The sequence below is a fragment of the Thamnophis elegans genome, chromosome Z (genome assembly GCF_009769535.1).
Source record: "Thamnophis elegans isolate rThaEle1 chromosome Z, rThaEle1.pri, whole genome shotgun sequence".
NCBI lineage: Eukaryota > Metazoa > Chordata > Lepidosauria > Squamata > Colubridae > Thamnophis > Thamnophis elegans.
The window spans coordinates 23,799,566-23,820,915 of record NC_045558.1 but is presented as its reverse complement, the minus strand read 5'-3'; the positions used below and the strand labels follow the sequence as shown (position 1 = coordinate 23,820,915).

General features: G+C 38.6%; 1 protein-coding gene across 5 annotated transcripts in view; it reads left to right on the top strand.

Annotated features, from left to right (window-relative positions):
- The window catches only part of AKAP9 (A-kinase anchoring protein 9), a 115,870-nt gene that overhangs the window by 8,044 nt on the left and 86,476 nt on the right, over positions 1–21,350 (top strand). For 4 of the 5 annotated variants that reach the window (XM_032237728.1, XM_032237725.1, XM_032237726.1 and 1 more), the window contains exons 2-5: positions 3,719–3,796; positions 5,511–5,588; positions 7,325–7,576; positions 18,203–18,244. In XM_032237728.1, the coding sequence (XP_032093619.1) occupies positions 3,719–3,796; positions 5,511–5,588; positions 7,325–7,576; positions 18,203–18,244 (450 nt within the window). The remainder of the gene's footprint in view (positions 1–3,718; positions 3,797–5,510; positions 5,589–7,324; positions 7,577–18,202; positions 18,245–21,350) is intronic. The other variant, XM_032237727.1, reaches the window with a different exon arrangement.

The window sequence follows — 21,350 nt, the reverse complement described above, 5'->3', positions numbered from 1 at the left end:
AAAGGGGATAATTGGTTCCAGCTTTAGAAACCTAAATTTATATATGTTTATTTATGAAATACTATGTAATAATAAAGGAATACAAAGTCCTATACAAAGTTGCTACATATTGCTAACTCAGGCATTCTGCTATAGTTCTTCAAATCGGCCTCTTGTTTTCTGAACTTCTCTTGAATGGGCTCTTCCTTTTCTTCAATTTGCCCAAAGGACAATTAGTATCTAAAACCCCAATGGTAACTACATGCTAGCCCCTATGTTACTCTCATACTAACTGAATTTTGGCTTACATTGGATATGAGCTTGAATCTATTAATAATTTGCACTGTAAGTCACAATATTGCACTATTCAAATTTCTATTAATCATAAAGTATCTGTAAATACTATTCAGGCTGTACAATGCATTTTAGAAGTCTTTTTAAAAATGATTAAATTATGGCAACTTCTCCATCATTCCTATTGCCACACGCTGCTCTTGGTGATGAATTTTCTTACTGCTAACTCTCTGTCAGCAGTGGAAATTTGAGCAAACAAAGCAAGACAATAGAGGTAAGATGTAAGCACGTGCCAGTGCAAGAATGAGTCTGTTAGATAGGTCTTGTGCTATTTTTATATTGTTCAGATTTATTTTAAGATTATTATTAAAAACAGGACCAAATTTGTTTCTATTATAGTCCATAAACTTGTCTACTGATTTCTTTCTCATCGTCTTAACTGGATTTTCTATTGGTATACAGAATATTCCAGAGCAGAAAAATGCTGGGAGGGTGAGAGAGTATGACTAAGGAAAAGTGTGGGAAACAGAAAGAGGTGTATGATTCAGTTTATAACATTTCCTGTCAATTATCCACTGGCTGAATTAAAAGCTAATACATATATGAACATAATATTACTGTTTGCACAAAGGTATGATGACATGGTACAATAAATTGAGAGCATTTATGTGAGTGCTTTTGAGAAATAAGATTGTGTTGCTGAGGGAAGATAATAAATAATGGCACATTATTCAGGCAGATTCAAAAAGGCTAAATGTCTGTCAGATGACTACTGGTAATTAACTCAACATGCCAACAGCACCTGTTCCTTTCAATGGAAATGAAGTGAAATCAGTGCAGGCAGAGATGGATTAGGACAGTCATCCATTCTTTATGTGATAGGGGTTATAAACAAAACTTGCAGTGAAATCGTGGCACTTTTATTGGCACTTCCTTCCAAATAAGTCTTCCTCATTGTAGTGTTGTCTCAGGTTTGCCATGCAGTCAAATTGCAGTTGTGTGTGAAAATTAGCTCTTGGCTGCACGTAGCTACTTATGACGTTATCAAAAAAAAAATATTTTGGAAGAAAATAGTGGCAACTGCTTCTCTTATACGGCTAGAGTACTTCTATGCATGCAGTAACCAGGAGCCAAACTTGACTTGGCAATGGTCTTACTTGGTATCCTGGAGCTGTTTAAAACAGATTCTCTCTCCTCCCCGCCCAAAAAAATCTTTGATTTGTTAACCTTCGTTAAATATCTTATTAGTAATTTCAGATTGCTAGTACAGATAGTGCTTGACTTATGACCACAGCTGGGACTATATTTCTGTTGCTATGCAAGATGGCTTTTTAATTTGTGCACAGTTTTACAACCTTTTTTGCCACAATTATTAAGCAAATTACTGCGGATGTTAAGTGATTCACAGAGTCATTAAGAAAATCTGGCTATTCCCCATTGACATTGCTTGTTAAAAACCAGCTAGGAAGATTGCAAATGATAGTTGCATGCCCTAGAATACTGCAAGCATTGTAAAGACATGCCAGTTGCCTTAATTTTCATCACATGACCATGGGGATGCTGCAATGGTCATAAGTGTGAAGAACAGTCATAGGTCACTTTGAATAGTCACAATGAATGGTTAAGTTAAGGATTGCCTTGTAATAGTCACATTTCCCCATTCTTTTGCTATTGACATATTAAATGGTCACAATAATTCAACATTTAATTACAATTTAATTGAGTTATAGTAGATACTTTAAATGTGGAACCATTTAAAACTTAAATTCATTTATTTAATCATTTAAAAACCAGATTGCTTGATCTTGAGAATCAGTCACATAAGACACGCATATATTTATTGATTGTAATTAATAAATATATCTGATATAATAAAAATGTCTCTGTAATTGTAATTAATAAGATTAAGATGAGCAGATTTGCAGGCTTTTGCTAATATTGATGTTAAATATCTATAATAACAATAGTTTCAGAGAATAGGAAGTATCTTTTGCTATGAAAGTAAGTCTCTTGTGCTTACTCTAAGCTTGATGGAGATAGCTGAATGGAGTAACTGGAAAGAAAGCTAAGGAAATTTATCCTGTTTTTCTTCCTCTCTCCCTCCATGAAATAGTTAGGTTTTCATAAGATTTCATTAAATAAGTGTTGCAATTTTAAAATTAGAAAAATGCTAAGCCATCCGAGGTCACTTTATAGGTGAGATGGGTGGCATAAAAAACAAATTAGTTAATTGGGTAATCTAATAGGCAAAGAAGACTAAGAGCTAGCAAGGGCTAAATATATAGGTGAATATTTTTGTTCTACAAATCTCAAGCTTCTCCTGTGAATGGGAGAGGAGCCAAATGCTGGACTGTCACTACTCCAGGCAATGGGACTGCAAAAATTATTTTATTTCAGACGCATATGCAATATTTGTGCCTGATTTGCCAATACTTCATTTTTCCAAATTTTTTCTCAACTGTTTTTGTTTATTCAAATGGCAGGATACATTTGTATTTCTTAACTCATAAATAGTAAGGATGTCTGCTTGCTTCTGTCTGTCTGTCTGTGTCTGTACGCCCCCCCTTCTCTCTGTATGGCATCAAAAATGTTGACATTCATAAGAATGAAGTCAAAATACATTTTCTGAAGTTTAAAGTTCAGATACATTGGTGGTTTTTTGTATTTGCCTGCAAGGGAAATAAAAAGTTGATGACAATACAGTTTATTAATTTATTTAGCATATGGCATGTGTTAGCCAGGGATCACCAAAGTGGTTGGCTCTCTCTGTGAAAGGATTTTTTTCTGGTAGTGTTATCTTTACCTGCGATACACCTGAATGCCAGTAGGCAATTGGGGGAGCTCCTTTCTTGTCCTCCTGCAGTTTATTCGCTCACTGGAATCGAACTGCTAAGCAGCGGTGCGGAGGCCCAGCATCTTACCATGTGAGCTGACATTTCCCCCCCCCCCAATACATAGTATTATAATACTATCATACAACATAGTATTATCTGCTTTTAAGTTTGAATTTATTTTGAATTATTTCTAAGAAATTACTGGCTACTTTGAAGATTTCAAGATATATATTAAATAGGTTACATACTGATTCTCTTATTGTACTACAACTTCTTCTGATGTTATTTTCAAACTTTGCATTAAAAAACTAACTATCGACCTTTGGTCTGAGTTAACTTACAGTTAGATTGCAAGTTTATGTAGAACATCATACATTTAAGAAAATACTTTCATATATAATTTATTAGAAATCTTTCATTCTAACACAGGCTGACAATTTTCCCAGGAGACAAATGAGAAACTAGGGCTGTTGGGGAGGGCTGCTACCTCCATCCCATTTCCTTCCCACCACTGCCATCCTGCCACTGCCTCCTTGGTCAGGCAAGGACCTTTAAAGGGCAGGATATGGCCGACAGATTATAAAATGCGCATGATTTTATTTTATGTTCAGGTGGCAAAGTATAGAAGAAATGCAGAACCAATGGATGAGGAGGAGAGACAGAGGAAGATAGCGATGGGCAGAGCCGTGGTAAGGCGAGAAGGGAGGGCGGGAGGGAGCGCAGGGTGCGAAGGCTGCCAGGTGGCAAACCTGGTCACGGGTGAGGGGGTGAGGTGAGAGAAATAGATGGTGACGTGGGCGGCTTGGGCTTCATGGGTGGTAAGGAACATAAAGCTTGCCGGCCCCGCCCCCTTTTTCCGTAACTAATATATATATATTGCCCGTATGCCCCCTTCCCGCTGTCAGGAGCGGCGGCGGAGTTAATAAAGCTCAGTGGTGGATGGCTGAGAGAGCGAGGCGTTCCTAACGACTTTTCCGTGTTGCGCTTTCCTTTGTGTATGACTCTTTTTTGTGTGTTTGTGTGTGTGTGTGTTGGAACTGTCATTCCTGCATTTGGGGTCCTCTCCGCGCAAATCGTAGGTTCCAAAGCAAGGCGCTTTTTTCCCTGCTTGTGATATGTATCAAGGCCATTGGCTGGGGAACAGCTTTTGCTCTTGGCAAGAGGTTGTACATGGCTTGGAAATGCCACAGGTCCCAACTGGTATCTATATTTTAGAAGAGCAAGGAATGGCATGTGGCTGTAGGAATCGCAAGTTATTCTGTCTTGCTCTATAAATAGGTGCCTTGAAAGCCAAGGCAAAAAATGTACTGCCCTAAGTCAGGTTTATAATGTAAACGCACTATACAGCAGAGGAAGTTGAATAAGGCCACTGAAAAATTGGTAATTAAACCTGTATACACCACTGCAAACTCTACTTGGTGTAATGTAAGCTATGTGCACAGTAGAGGTTATTTAACTGCTGTAACGGGATTATTTATTTAATCCATAAATGTATATCTGAAATTTAAGCAGGGATTGCTTAAATTTAAGCCCAGAATCTGTTGCTAAGCGAAAAGGTTGTTAAGCGAAGCTCACAAAAATGTCTATGTGGACTGCTATGCTCAATAACAGCAATTGTGACATTCTAATTTGCTGTCATTAAGTGATTGTGTGGGTCATTAAATGAACAGAGTCCCAGATAAGGAGCATAGGAGCTGAAAATCCTCCCTCCTGAAATCCAAGCAGGATTCTCAGTACCCCCAACTTGTTATGTGGCCTACTCTGGGCCTCCTGGGACTTTCTCCACTTGCTTAAGGCACACCACATTCTTTACTGTGTTCACTCAGGAGCTAAAAGTCCGGCTTGAATTTTGGCTCCTTCTTGTCTCTGAGGGCTGGTTGAAAGAACTGCCAAGAGAAGCCTTCAATAGGGACAAGAACAGAGCTCAAATAATCAGGACCTGAGCTTTGTTTTTACACTCCTCAACCAGATGTCAACATACAAAGAACAGTTGCAGGAATTGGGTATGACTAGGCTAAATAAAAGAGGGATTGAGTGTGTGTGAGACACAATAGCAGTGTTCCAATATTTAGGGGTGGCAACAAAGCACATGAAGGTAGGACAAGAAGCAATGGATGGAATTAATCAAGAAGGGAACCAACCTAGAACTAAGGGCAAATTTCCTGACAGCAAAAGCTATTAATCGTATATAATTTATTAGAAGTCTTCCATTCTAACACAGGCTGACAATTTTCCCAGGAGACAAATGAGAAACTAGGGCTGTTGGGGAGGGCTGCTACCTCCATCCCACTTCCTTCCCACCACTGCCATCCTGCCATTGTCTCTTTGGCCAGGCAAGGACCTTTAAAGGGCAGGATATGGCCCACAGATTATAAAATGCGCATGATTTTATTTTATGTTCAGGTGGCAAAGTATAGAAGAAATGCAAAACCAATGGATGAGGAGGAGAGACAGAGGAAGATAGCGATGGGCAGAGCCGTGGTAAGGCGAGAAGGGAGGGCGGGAGGGAGCGCAGGGTGCGAAGGCTGCCAGGTGGCAAACCTGGTCGCGGTCACGGGTGAGGGGGTGAGGTGAGAGAAATAGATGGTGACGTGGGCGGCTTGGGCTTCATGGGTGGTAAGGAACATAAAGCTTGCCGGCCCCGCCCCCTTTTTCCATAACTAATATATATATATTGCCCGTATGCCCCCTTCCCGCTGTCAGGAGCGGCGGCGGAGTTAATAAAGCTCAGTGGTGGATGGCTGAGAGAGCGAGGCGTTCCTGGCGACTTTTCCGTGTTGCGCTTTCCTTTGTGTATGACTCTTTTTTGTGTGTTTGTGTGTGTGTGTGTGTTGGAACTGTCATTCCTGCATTTGGGGTCCTCTCCGCGCAAATCGTAGGTTCCAGAGCAAGGCGCTTTCTTCCCTGCTTGTGATATGTATCAAGGCCATTGGCTGGGGAACAGCTTTTGCTCTTGGCAAGAGGTTGTACATGGCTTGGAAATGCCACAGGTCCCAACTGGTATCTATATTTTAGAAGAGCAAGGAATGGCATGTGGCTGTAGGAATCGCAAGTTATTCTGTCTTGCTCTATAAATAGATGCCTTGAAAGCCAAGGCAAAAAATGTACTGCCCTAAGTCAGGTTTATAATGTAAATGCACTATACAGCAGAGGAAGTTGAATAAGGCCACTGAAAAATTGGTAATTAAACCTGTATACACCACTGCAAACTCTACTTGGTGTAATGTAAGCTATGTGCACAGTAGAGGTTATTTAACTGCTGTAACAGGATTATTTATTTAATCCATAAATGTATATCTGAAATTTAAGCAGGGATTGCTTAAATTTAAGCCCAGAATCTGTTGCTAAGCGAAAAGGTTGTTAAGCGAAGCTCACAAAAATGTCTATGTGGACTGCTATGCTCAATAACAGCAATTGTGACATTCTAATTTGCTGTCATTAAGTGATTGTGTGGGTCATTAAATGAACAGAGTCCCAGATAAGGAGCATAGGAGCTGAAAATCCTCCCTCCTGAAATCCAAGCAGGATTCTCAGTACCCCCACTTGTTTATGTGGCCTACTCTGGGCCTCCTGGGACTTTCTCCACTCGCTTAAGGCACACCACATTCTTTACTGTGTTCACTCAGGAGCTAAAAGTCCGGCTTGAATTTTGGCTCCTTCTTGTCTCTGAGGGCTGGTTGAAAGAACTGCCAAGAGAAGCCTTCAATAGGGACAAGAACAGAGCTCAAATAATCAGGACCTGAGCTTTGTTTTTACACTCCTCAACCAGATGTCAACATACAAAGAACAGTTGCAGGAATTGGGTATGTCTAGGCTAAATAAAAGAGGGATTGAGTGTGTGTGAGACACAATAGCAGTGTTCCAATATTTGGGGGTGGCAACAAAGCACATGAAGGTAGGACAAGAAGCAATGGATGGAATTAATCAAGAAGGGAACCAACCTAGAACTAAGGGCAAATTTCCTGACAGCAAAAGCTATTAATCGTATATAATTTATTAGAAGTCTTCCATTCTAACACAGGCTGACAATTTTCCCAGGAGACAAATGAGAAACTAGGGCTGTTGGGGAGGGCTGCTACCTCCATCCCACTTCCTTCCCACCACTGCCATCCTGCCATTGTCTCTTTGGCCAGGCAAGGACCTTTAAAGGGCGGGATATGGCCCACAGATTATAAAATGCCCATGTGTGCTCTAACATGATTTTATTTTATGTTCAGGTGGCAAAGTATAGACGACAACAAGCATACGCTGAACAACAGAATGCATTGAAGAAGAAGAAAAACATAAAAGTCAAAGATGAAGAATTGATACAAGAAGGTTTGAATATTAACCAATTGCAAACAGAAGAAGTGTCCCTACATAGCTTTCAAAGAGAAGCAGCTGCTACATCTGCTACATCTGAATCTATTACAGTGAGAACCTTGCCCAGTGATGAAATGATCAAGCATGATCAAATATATACCACAAAAGTAAGTGTTTCAGACTTTGAGGTTTTTTTCTTTTTTTAGGGTTAAAGTTAGAGGCTACTTATTGTTAGATGGTGTAGTATATTATGTATCATAAGTATGCTTACATTTCTTTGCTTTGAAAGTAAGAGCAAGTAAAAGTTAAAGTAACCACTATTTTAAATGGATAATAGTATTAATAACAGTACCACAATAGGAGGCTATAGTGCCAGAGTTTGATAAGATTAAAACAGTTTATAATGTTGATTAAAAAATAATTCTGGGATGCATTTATTGAAATTGAAGTCTTTTAAAATGATCTCACAAAATAATCTATATTGATGTTTATTTGAAATGTTACTGGTTATTGGAAATCTGTAAATATTGAGTTAATAGTAGGTTTTATTACAATGTAATATAGGTAGCCCTCAGTTAAGCCAAGATAATTGTAACTGAAATTTCTGTCGCTAAACACTGCAGTCTTAAAGTGTGATATCACATGACCACATCATTTTGTCATTGGCAACCCCAGCAGTCTCCATTGCCATGATTAAGTGAATACCACTGGGGATCCACCTTTCTCTAAGTCATTTCTGCTTAGTCTTTCAGCATGAGCCTCGGTAAAATGATAGGCTCCCTCTTCTTGAATTCTCCTCACCTGTCTTATCTACTTCCATTTATGTCCTTTTAGATGCCTGACCATCCAGCTGCCCAACTATATCTGCCACCATTGCATTGCACATTTCCCAGGACTTTCTTTCATGCTGTCTTTTTTCATACTGGTATAGCTAGGACGTGTTTCATGCCCTGCCCAGGGCTTCTGTTCACATGCCAGCCAGGGCTTTCTTTTGTGAAAGAAGGCCAATGTGTGACAGATGGGGCCTTTTCTCACATACCAAGTTTATTTAACTAGTGTGCAAAATAAGAAACCAATAAGGAACTTTAAGGATTACTTGTAAGTCCCTTCATCTCTATCCTAACTTCAAGCAGTGGTTGAACAAATGGACATTAAATAAAAACTACCTGTATGTCTGATCAAAATCCTTGGTGGGTCCTCACAGATCATATCAGTACATGACACAAAATACAAAGTAAATTATCAAATATTTCTATCTATAAATCTGAAAATTTTCTTAACCTTATTAGTATTTTTCAATTTATAAATAGTAATTTTTAAGAACAATTTGTTTATGAAATACAGATTTTGACTAATGTAAAGTTATCCTTTATTCTTCATAAAGCATTATAAACACTTTACCAACATGGAGAAATATAGGTGAAATTTTAAAAGACTCCCTATCTAATTAAGTTATGAATTCACATATATGTACTCCCACAGAATATTACAACAAACGATCCTGCAGAAGCTCATTTACTCCCTCCCTCCCTTCCTCCTTTCCTTCCTTCCTCCCTTCCTTCCGTCCATCCGTCCATAGAACTATCCATTTGCCAGAAGCATTTGGATAGTTAACAAAAGTTAAAAGTATTAAATGAAAGTAAGTGATAAAATTACAGTCCTGACAATGAGTATACAGGAAATCCTTGAGCCCAAAATTTCTGTTTCTAAGCGAGACATTTGTTAAGTGGGTTTTGCTCCATTTTACAATCTTAAGTGTTAAGAGAATCTAGCTTCCCATTAACTTTGCTTATGAGAAGATTGAAAATGGTAGTCACACTGGGACACTGCAACCATCATAAATATGAATCAGTTCTCAAGCACTTGAATTTTGATTCTGTGACCATGAGGATGCTGCAACAGTTATCATATAAGTGTGAAAAATGGTCATACATTATTTTCAGTGATGTTGTAATTTCAAATGGTCACTAAATAAACTGTTGTAAGTTGAGAACTACCTGTAGTTACAATTAGACCAGTTCCTGGAGGAAGACAAAGACCTTCAGGACCTTCCTTGGGCTGATAGGGTTGGAATCAAACATATTTGAGGAAGAGAAGGCAATTCCAAAAGACTGGTGCTGCAACAGAAAAGACGTGGCTTTTTATGGAATACTAATACTAATCTTGTTAGATCATATTGGATAGGGAGAGGTAATTGAAGCATGACAATTATGAAAATTATCAGACTTCCATCTTGAATTGTAACTTGGCCTCCATTGGTCATAGTGGACTTACATGTTTCCAGTGTTACACAAGAGTATACAAGAGCACCCATAACTATTTATGCTTTAACAATCTTTTACACATTCTATTGAACAATTAAATATTCAAATGTAATTTCTAAGTGGCTTTAAAAGACAACATTGTAGTAATAGAGATAACACATAACTAGAATGCCAATGACTGTGAATAGAGCTCCCAATTCATAAATGGGCGCACTTATCACACAAGATGATTTGTGGAACCAGAAGTCTATAGGAACCTCCCACTTCAGTCTGGGATAGCATAGCCCTATATAAAAATATCTCTAGAACTGAATGCCCCTCCAAATTCACAGTCATTTCTTTTATCAAGTGTTAAGCATAAATACATTTCCATCCAAACTCTCCTAGCCTCTAGCTATTGAAATTGAAGCTTGACAGTATCACTTGGTTGGCTCAGAGTTTAGATATGTAACTGGATATTGTCAGCATATTGATATTGTCTAATACAGATGGCAGGCCCATGGCACACGTGCCATAGGTGGCACGTGGAGCCATTTGTCAGGGCACACAAGGCGCTGCCCTGTCAGCTAGCCAGCACGCATGTGTGCTCTGGCCAGTTGAGTTCACCCTCTTGTAAAGCTATTTTTGCCCTCCCCAAGCTCTAGAGACTTTATAGGAGCCTGGGGAGGGTGAAAAGAGCCTCCCCAGCCCCTCCGGGTTCCTCCGGAGGCTTCATGAGCTTCCCTGAAGCTTTCAGAGCGCAAAAACTGGCCCTACGGGCAAACCGGAAGTTCAGGAACGGACTTCCGGTTTGCTCAGAGGGTCGTTTTGATTGCTCCGGAGGCTTCAGGAAAGCCTCATGAAGGTACCTGAAGTCTCCGGAAGGGCTTCCGGAGGGGCGAGGGAGACTGTTTCGTTCTCCCCAAGCTCCTATAAAACTTCTGAAACCTGGGTAGGACAAAAAAAGCATGGAAAAAATGGGGGGGAGCTCCTATAGTGCGTGCATGCACACTGGGTGTGTGTGTCACACATTGCATTATGGGTGTGGCGTGCCCGCACATGATCCCCCTGCGCTCCCTCCACTTATGGCATGTGAGCCAAAAAAGATTCGCCATCGCTGGTCTAATATCATGCTGTGGATGATCTTTCCCAGTAGTGCCATGTAAATGAAAAGCAAGTACAAGGTTATTGAGGAGCCCAGAAGTATCCACACAGGAAGAACATAGTCTCTGTCCTCCCATCTAACTGGAACCAGCACTAAAGGAAGAAAGAGAACTTCATCAAGACCATGACCTTATTCCCAACCCCCTGTGCTCTTCCAGAAGGATGATTGATGACATCAAAATTAGCAAAGGACCAAGAAGAGCTAGGCTTTAATAATTATTTTATTATATTTGGAGACCACTGAGCTGCTGAACGAATCTGAGCAACTTATATCAAGCACAACCCATATTCTGGCCCTCTAAACCAGACCAGGAAATCAATTTCACAGTAAAGTTAAAATTATTTTTATTGAGATTGGCTGTAATAATCAAATGTTTTTCTACCTGCAGTTGTATGTAATATCACAGTCAGATTTAAGGAATATCACCATTATGAAACTGAATTCCCTGTAATGTTAGTTTATACTAAAGATTTGTACCAGGAAGGGGGGGCGGACCCTGGAGGCCGTGACGAGACGACGTGCAATCTCAAAGCTCTGAGATCGCACTCGATACTTTTATTGCTGGGGGGTTCTAACTGACCTAAATCATCCCGAAGAGATGGTGAACAGGAAGATTATATCTTGCTGATCTCGGGGGTACCGCACAATCTCCGGGAAAAGCAGGTTTAAAGTCTTCATCTGGCAGTAAAAATTCCAGTCTTTTAAAACTGCCAAAGTCAGGCAATTTGAAAAAGAAGTGTTTCCAGTTGGTAAGAACCTTTTATTGTTTAAAGAAAAATGGACTGCCTAAAAAACTTTAAAACCAATCTAAATTAAAGAATAGAAGAACCTAGCGGCGATTTTGATCTTTTTAATGGTTTTGGACAGTGGTTATCCTACTCTTTAAATGTTATTCACATGGATTGATTCTAAGTAATCCTTTTCAAACGGATAAATTACTCCAATATTTCTCCTGATTCTCTGTAAGCTGGCTATAAACAATTTGACTGTTTACATCTTGACACTTTTATTGCTTGGCTGTTCTGGCTCAAGAGCTGATAAGATTGTACAGCTGTTCCCTGCTTCCACTTGCGAATGCTTCAGAGTTCTTAAGAAAAAATACAACTGCTTATAAACATGGCGTCTTTTCAAGTGTCTCTCCAAGTGATACTTTCAGCTTTGCAGAGGCTGTCTGATACAGAGGACAGAATTCAGAGAAAATTGGATTATTTGGTGTTTTTGGCAACAAATTATGAGGAAAAAACTGAGGATATTTACCAAATGCAAAATAAAATGGAAAAAGGAGATAAAGAATTTGAGCTTATTGATATTCGTGACAATTGGTTTATTTCTGAGGGAGGAAAGAATGGAATATTTGAAGAGGAGCTAAATGGAGAGAAAATTTACTTCGAAAGACAGGGCATAAAAGGAGGAAAAAATATCAAAGAATTTATGAACTATGAAATACTATTTGCAAAACATTTGATACCACTGCTGAGAATTAAAGACAAGCTGATAAAGGAAACAAAAAGAGGGCGCCAAAATTATATGAGATATACCACAAACTTTCTTCGTATGGATTTGTTCAAAAAGATGTTTGGAGAATTGGACCCACACATGGCAGCAGATATAAGTGTTCTGTTATTGGAGAGATACAGGCTGATAGATGGAAGAGTATAATTCAAAATTAGCTAAACTTAGTTAAATCCATTGGTAATAGGTGTAGTTAAATAAAAATTGATAATGATAGTAATGTATACAATGTTGAGTTGTTATGATAAGTAATAATTGGATATGAGAAAGGAAGGTTAGAAATATTATTGGATTATCTATAAAGATGATTAATAATAATAAATTTCATAAAAAAACTATATACAATTAAATTTTAAGGGGGAAATGCTATGATATAGGATATAGTTAAATAAAGAAAGGATAATGATAATAAATTATATATTTGGAGGATTAGAAAACTTTGGTATTAAATATTATGGATGTTTAGCTGAAATAGGATATGAGGATTTAATGTTAATGGAGGATTTTATAAATAAGTAAATGAAATGCCAGCATGTGGTTATGGATTGAATTTTGGTATATTTAAGGATGAAGGATGTTTAAATAACTGTAGTCAAATAAAAGCGGAGGTATGATAAGGTGACCAGACGTCCCGCTTTTGGCGGGACACCCCCGCTTTTTAATGCATTTTCCCGCGTCCCGCACGCTTTTTTAAAAAGCACGCTTTTTTGGCGCTCGCAGCTCCTGCCCATCAGCTGCTAGCTTGCTGGGCTGGCTCATCGTTCTGTTCTCTATCCTACCTACCTACAAATTTAAGCCAGCCCAGCCTGCCGCTCACTGATTGGATTGGCCTGGACGCCACGTGCTGAAAAATTTCCATCCCAACCAGCTCACTGATTGGCTGGACTCCGCTTAGCTGAGCACGCCTGCGCGAGTCTCCATTTCCTTTCGACTTTTGGGGTTGCAGCTGCGCTTACTCACTGGTGAGTAATCTAATCTATTCTATCTAATAATCAGAGAATTTTCCGCTCGCTGCGGCAGGAGGAGAGGGTGGGGGCAGCGGCAGCCGCCCCCAGAGAACTTCCTCTCGCTTCCGGGGCTCCCGCTGCCCGGCAGAAGCCCCTGAACCGCGTGGAAGGCCGGGCGGCTGCCGCTGCCCCCCACCCTTCCGCGGAGTCCGTTCGTGTTTGGGATCGCCGCCTCCGAGATGGTGGGGGCAGCTGCAGCCGCCCGCAGAGAAGTTCCTCTCGCTTCCGGGGCTCCCGCCGCCCGGCAGAAGCCCCTGAACCGCGTGGAAGGCCGGGCAGTTGCCGCTGCCCCCCCACCCTTCCGCAGAGTCCGTTCATGTTTGGGATCGCCGCCTCCGAGAGGGTGGGGGCAGCTTCAGCCGCCCACAGAGAAGTTCCTCTCGCTTCCGGGGCTCCCGCCGCCCGGCAGAAGCCCCTGAACCGCGTGGAAGGCCGGGCGGCTACCGCTGCCCCCCACCCTTCTGCGGAGTCCGTTCGTGTTTGGGATCGCCACCTCCGAGAGGGTGGGGGCAGCTGCAGCCGCCCGCAGAGAAGTTCCTCTCGCTTCCGTGGTTCCCGCCGCCCGGCAGAAGCCCCTGAACCGCGTGGAGGTTCTCTGCGGGCGGCTGCCACTGCCCCCCACCCTCTCCTCCTGTCGCGGAGTCCGTTCGTGATCATGCGCCTCTGCTCTGCAGTGAAAATGCCACCGCCACCCCCTCCAGCTCTTCCCACCCAGACACCTGCCGCCCAGGAGCTGCCCGAAAACCTTCCTGCCCACCACCGGCTGCACCGCAGCTGACTCGCCCTGAGTGGGCTGGAAGGCTTTGGGCATCCAAAGAAGAGGCGCGAGCGGATGGCAGTGGGGTCGCCGCCCGGGAGCTGCCAGAAGCCTTCCCTTCCTGCCCAACACGCTTGTTTTGATGAGCGCGGGGCGACTGACGAATCAGCTGAGTGATCTATTTCCTGGCTGCTTGGTTTGCTCTCTTTCTTGAGGCGGTGAGAAGCCGGGGGGGGGGAGGAGGAATCTCCGGATGAGGTGAAGACGTGTTTTCTCTTTAAAATTATTTTTTGAATAATTCTGTAAAATTTCTTTTTCTACTTGGAAGTTGGGAGGGCGGGATGTGTGTGTGTGTGTGTGAGAGAGAGAGAGAGATAGAACATGGAACATACATAGAATAACCAGAGCTGGAAGGGGTCTTGTCCTTGGAAGTCTTCTACTCCAATCCTCCGCTCCCTGCTCAGGCAGGAAACGCTATACCATTTTTGATCAATGGCTGTTCAGTTTATTCTTTAAAACTTCCAGTATCGGAGCACTCACAACTTCCGGAGAAAAGCTGTTGCTCTGGTTAATCGTTGTCGCTGTGGGAAGTTTCTTCTTACTTTTAAATTGGATCCAGTTTGACTGCATCTGAATACTTTCAAAGAATGCAAAGAATTTCCTTTAACAAGGAGCTGGCTGTGTGTGTGTGTGGTGTGTGTGTGTGTGTGTGTTTTGAATGGAGACCTCATGGTTTCGATTGCCAAATTTCGATTGCTGCGAGCGGATGGCAGTGGGATCGCCGCCCGGGAGCCGCCAGAAGCCTTCCCTTCCTGCCCAACACGCTTGTTGCTTCGGGAGAGGTTGGAATGTTTGCTCTGTTTCTCGAGGCGGTGAGAAGCGGGAGGGGGGAGGAGAAGGAATCTCCGGATGAGGTGAAGACGTGTTTTCTCTTTAAAATTATTTTTTGAATAATTCTGTAAGATTTCTTTTTCTACTTGGAAGTTGGGAGGGCGGGGTGTGTGTGTGTGAGAGAGATAGAACATGGAACATAGAATATGCATATAATTCATAGTACTCCATGGATTATTTTAATTATGATTCTAAATTAGTGGAATTTGCTGCTCTCCATTTCAATATCTGTAGGTATCAGTTGTACTCTCTTTTTTTAAAATGGCTCTCACTTGAGATTCACATTGTAAACTGGTTTCCTTTAATAAATAAAATCCATTTTCTTGTACATTATTTCTGCTGTCCTGGAACTTTTTCAGTTTCATTTAAATAGGGATGTACTTGTAACAATAGGGTAGAAAACAGTACTGATTTCTGAAGGAAAATTAGATAGAACTGAGGATGCAAAAAATCTGATCAATCTTCATTTTTGGTCTGAAAATATACAAGTGGTTTTATGTGCTTCTGTTCTAACTAAAGGATGCACTCACAGTTGTGATTCTGTGAACTAGTTGCAACTAGTTGTTTCTGTACCATTCTGTGCCATGTGCTTTCCAAGTTTCAAAGCCTTGGATTTTTGCATTTAATCACTTTCTGATTCAGATTCCTAGGCTTTCGCTTGCATTAAAACATTAATGTTGATTTATAAGATCAGTAAACTGGATACTCTACTTTACAGTTATTGTAAATGCCATTTATTAGACATACAAGCCACAACAACTTCTAACACTCATAAGTATGAACCAGTTGCCAAGCATCTGAATTTTGATCACATAATCATGGGGATGCTACAAAGGTCATAAGTGTGAAAAATAGTCATAAGTCATTTTCAGTGCCATTGTAACTTTGAACAGTCACTAAATGAACTATTGTAAGTTAAGGACCACTTGTAATCTCTTTACACTCATATAATTTAAATATTGCCATAGCTAAGATTATGCCAGGATATTCTACACAGCAAGACATTCTTTAAAGCTTGCAGTCATTTTATGGGCATTTTAACTTGCTGTGGTATAATTTTAGAATACATCTGAATGTAGGTAGTAAGCAATCTTTTCCCAAACAATGGAAGGGACAGAACTGGCCATCCTGCATTGGAAAACAAAACTTGCTGCTAGAAACAATTGATATTGGCAATCCACTTGGAACCTATCTTATTTGGCAAGTAAACTTTTACTTGTTAAAATTTGTTGCTTAGTTGTTTGATTGATTTCTCCTGGAAACGGTATTATATAAAAGAGGCATTTGCTCTTTTCTTTGCCATTATAAACCTTGTTTTAGGAATGGGAGATTATCATAGCCCTCACTCCTATGATTGAAAAAGAAGTAATTATGAAAATAAAGTATACATACTCAGTACTTCATTGAAGATGGTCACATGACCTTTTTTAATTTGCAATATTTGGCACATAGACTTCTTTCCTGGAAAATGTATTCCTCAAATTGAGGTAGTACTCTTTGGGCCCTGCTTCAAGTTTTTCTTCCTCCTTTTCTAAACTGCTGAAACACAGGGTGATTTAATTTTGAAAATATTGTTCAGATACTCGGCACAAATGGTAGTGATGGTATTAATCATAATAGCCATGGACAAGGAGAATATAGTACAAAAAGATGAAATATAGTACAAAAAAGACCACCTCCATAGTTTAATATTCCAATCAAACCACCTCATATCTTTACGTAATAAGGGAAAAGACAGTAACTTGCTTCTTGAAAAGAAAATTATATCAGCTGTTCTCCAAGCTTTGTTAAACACAATTGCAGTTATCATTTGGTTTAAGCCAAGAAGCATGTTGCTTGGAATTATATCAATCCAGAACCAGTGAAATTAAATCAGCGTTAAATTAAAAATGTATTTACAGGTAATTAATTATAGAAAGATACAAATGTTGCAAACTCATCCACTTACATGGATCGCCTCATATCCATTATATCATATATCTTTTGTTATTGTCTTTCCTGTTTTTCAGTGGCATTCCATAAGAAAAAGTTTCCCCACCATGATTTCTGACATCTATACCATACTATATTCCACATCCATGTATTAATTTAAGGAGGAGGGGATTGATATGCTAACAAACACATATTGTCTCCACATGGTTTCACATCTTATTTATAGATTGATGTGTTTATTGTAGTTTTGAAAGAGAGTGTATTTTTTACTCAATCAGAACCTGCTGGACATAGGATCAAAATGTATTGCTATTACCTAATTTTTGGGTATGATTCAGCAGTTAGAATAGTTTGCAAAGGTACAAGAAGTTCTGTATGTCATCCTCACACATGCAAGTTACACAGCAGTTATTCACTTAAGAACTGTGGCAAGAAATGTGGTATAGTGACCAAAGTTACAATGGCATTGAAAAAAGTGACTGATGACCATTTTTCACACTTAGCGACCGTTGCGACCATTTTTCACACTTAGCGACCGTTGCAGCATCCTCATGGTCACGTGATCAAAATTTTGTTTGGCAACAGATTCGTGTTTATGCTGGTTTCAGTGTCCTGGGGTGACCTTTTGACAAAAAAAATTTTTTTAATCAAGGCCCCCCCCCCTGGTCAAGGGCGTCCCTCTTTTCCAATCTGAAAATCTGGTCACCTTAAGGTATGATGATGTTAATATAATAAATATTTGAGTTAAGATATTTGAATTAATATGAATTATATTTGATGGCGGTGGAAGAGATGCACAAAAGCTTTTTGTAACCAGCTTATATACTTTTTACAATATATGTTTGTCTTGGAAATAAATAAATAAACAAATAATTTATTTTAAAAAAAAAAGATTTGTACCAGGATTCAAATATGGCCGAAGTCAGTAAAATAAAATATTTCCTATTTCCCCAATACAAGTTTCAACTTGATTATAGGCTCCAAAAGATTTCTCGCAATTTAATTCCAGGAAAGAGAAATATCAAGAGAGATTCAAATTACCAATTGTCAAGAGTAATCTTTGTTTATTATTCAAGCCTTATTATTCAACCTTCACTTTCAAAAGTCATTACATTTAGCTTCATTTTTCCAATATAAGCATATTTTAAAAATGTGTATTGATTTTAAGCAGTCTTAGCAATAACAGATGCTGTCTAGCAACTGTTGTTCAAGATAACTGAAGGTTTTCATTATCTTCCTAGAATACTATAAAAATTCTCACACTTTTATTTTTATTTATATTTTAGCTAGAAAATGATATTTCCACTCCAGAAGATTACAGTTCAGCGGTAAGATGATGATGTCTTATATGTTGCTTAAGAAAACATAGTTTTTAAAATGCTGCTTTAAATTATTTGCGCTCTATTTTTATTATGTCAGTTTATTTTATATGAACCATTATATACAATCAGCATAGTGAAAAATATCTACAATACACATCTAAATTAGTATTCCTAAAATAATTTTAGGAGGAATATTTATGACTAAATAACATGATGGAGCTTTGCAAAAATGGGTTTATCAATCATTTTCAAATATTATTAGACTATTTTGTGGTTTGTAATTGTGTAAGTATACAACAATACATACGCATTACAAAGACAAACATGCATAAATGCACATAAAGATATAGTTATATGTCTGTAAAAATTATATATTTATGTATTTTATACATATACTCTAATTGTGCTAGGTATGAATGTACTGACTTGATTTTTTTGTCTTTTACTATTTGAACATAAATATATTAAGCATATAACAAAAACAATGTTTATAATGCATATATAAAAGCATTGAAACATTGTGATGAGAGGGGATGTTGTATACTGGTCCCCTTGATACCTCTATTTACCACTTTCCTTCTACATCTTCCCATACATTTGTGAGTATCTTCTTATGTAGGCTGCTAAAACACTCTTTAGTTCTTCTTTGCAGTAGTTTAATGTTTGGATAAAATGGAATATCCTTTGACTTTTCTCAGTAGCTTATTCACGCAGAAAGTGTATAAAGTTGAAACCTCTCAGAATGGATTGATTAGCAAAGAAATTGAACCCTTTTTAAATTTTAAATTGAAATTAAGGAATCAACAGAGCCCACAAAGAACAAAAAGAGTTCAACAATTTAATTGCTTCTCCACTAAGAAATATTCCTTCAGAATAGACAATCACAGTACAATAAAATGAAACAAAGACAAATCCAAATTGTTACTTTGCTTTTAGCTCCATTGTTCTTCAGATAGTTATATCGTTCTTGATTCTTCAGCTTCCACATCCCTGAAACTTACGGCTTTACTTACTTCTCTCTAAGTCAAGCTGGAATAGATCTGTTCTGCTCCTCCCATGAAAACAAAATACAAAAGAAAAATTAAGCCATGTAAATGTTCATATTCCTTATTGAGTCTTTAGAGTTTGAATTTCTTGAATTTCCCTTATGATCTCTATCTAAATCGATAGGTTTAAATTTGATTGATGGATCAGATTTAAGTTTTTCTTTTTTGTATCTAACCATCTTGGGATGGAATTTCTCCCACATGCTACAAAAATATACTCATAAGATTGATGATTAGAATTTGAAATAAGTTGAACTAGTTTTGGATGCAGAAGAGGCTGTATTATATCAGGCCTATAATTGGAAGTTTAGAAAATGATTTAGTCAGGCCCACATGTTGACAACAAATCATTTATAGGCAACATATTTTTTCTATTTTTGTGTAAAAGGAGAGCAACTGTGCTTTCCAGTGACAGTTCTTTTTTACCATAAATAATGCTTTTAGAATGAAGAAAAAGAGTTTCTCTGCAGGCATGGCATTCAATTCTTCAAGAGCTTTCTCCTCCCAGGAGGTTGACTGTCATGGCTGATTGGATATAGGACACAGAGTTGTAGTGAAGCCCAATCTCTTCAACGTTTTGTGCCATTGTCCAACTCATATTGGTTCCTTCACTCATAGGACTATTTCTCATGGAGAGACTCATCTGTACAAGTTGTTGTTGAGAACATCTTTTGCATCCTCTGTTAAATTATTTATTGAACTCTTCATAGAGCTTGAAGGCTACTTCACTTGTATTTGAATTATATGATTTAATACAGCACTGTCAAATATTGGATAACTCATTATGTTTTTGTCGTGCTTTATTTTGCACAAATATTCAAATAAGCACAGCAGTAGCTTGGAATGTAAGGCCCTGAAAGCTAAAAGATGATCCAAAAAGACAGGGATAAATTGTGAGAGGCAGAAATTGTTTCTGATATGTATCTGTTAACAATTTATGCATATCGGACATTTATTTAACCTTTGTCAGAATGTCTAATATTTCAATTTTTTGGAGTTCTCCTTTTTAGTGTTCTAGGTAAGGTGTTAATTACCAATGTAACAAATAAAATTCTATTCTTCAACCCAGTATCAAAGTTTTTGAAAAGCTCACGAGTTGTATTAGCTGTTATATTGGGTATGTTTGGAATAAAAGAATCTGTGATGTATTTTCCAAATATAAGTTACTTATAATTGTCACTACTGTTTTCTTCCATTTGAGTCTTCGAATCAGTAAGTTTATTCTCAAGTTGCCGGTGATCACTTAAATGTATCTACATAGAATTTTGGAAGTAGTATGGAAGTGGCTTATAATTTTTTTCTTCCATGTTTTTCTCTCTCTCAATTTAACCTTAATCCTGGGATTTGTTGATGTCCTTCATCCTACTACTAATCGGGTCTGACCAATTTAGCTTTGTCAGTTTTGGTTAAATGCTTCCACCTCTCTAATGCTTCCATATAGTTCCCGAAATTAGATGACAAACTTTATTAGATTTCTATTACTTTTGGGTGGAAAGACATTTTGTATTACAATGTAATGGGAACCTAAAGTATTTTCTTCTTTAAAATCATGATTTTTATCAAGCCTTTATTTATTATATTTTTTAAATTTATATTGCTGCCTATTTGCCCATGGCGACTCAAGGCAGCTTACAGAATATAAAAAACTACATTTAAAACAATAAAAACTAACAAAAAGTATCAAATAAATTAAGATTAAGTACAATATAATGAAATCACTCCCCACCTCCCACTCACCCTGACCCAGTGAAAGCAGATCACATAAGCCATTTAATGGGCTTTATGCATATTTCTACATTAAGAAAAAAAATCCTGATTCAGTAAACACTAATTGTTCAATGAAATCTTTTAGGCGTGTTTTTTTCCATTGTCCAAGACTTTGTTGGGGGGAAATATTACAAAAATCGACCTCCATATTTTACTTCACTGACGAGAGTATTTCCTTGTGTTGATTAAGTAAACTAGATTGATCAGGTGTAATCAAGTGTAAATATGAGACTACTGTAGACTTATTAGAGGACAGATAGCTATTTCTAAGAACATGTCAATTGCATTCTAAATTGTAT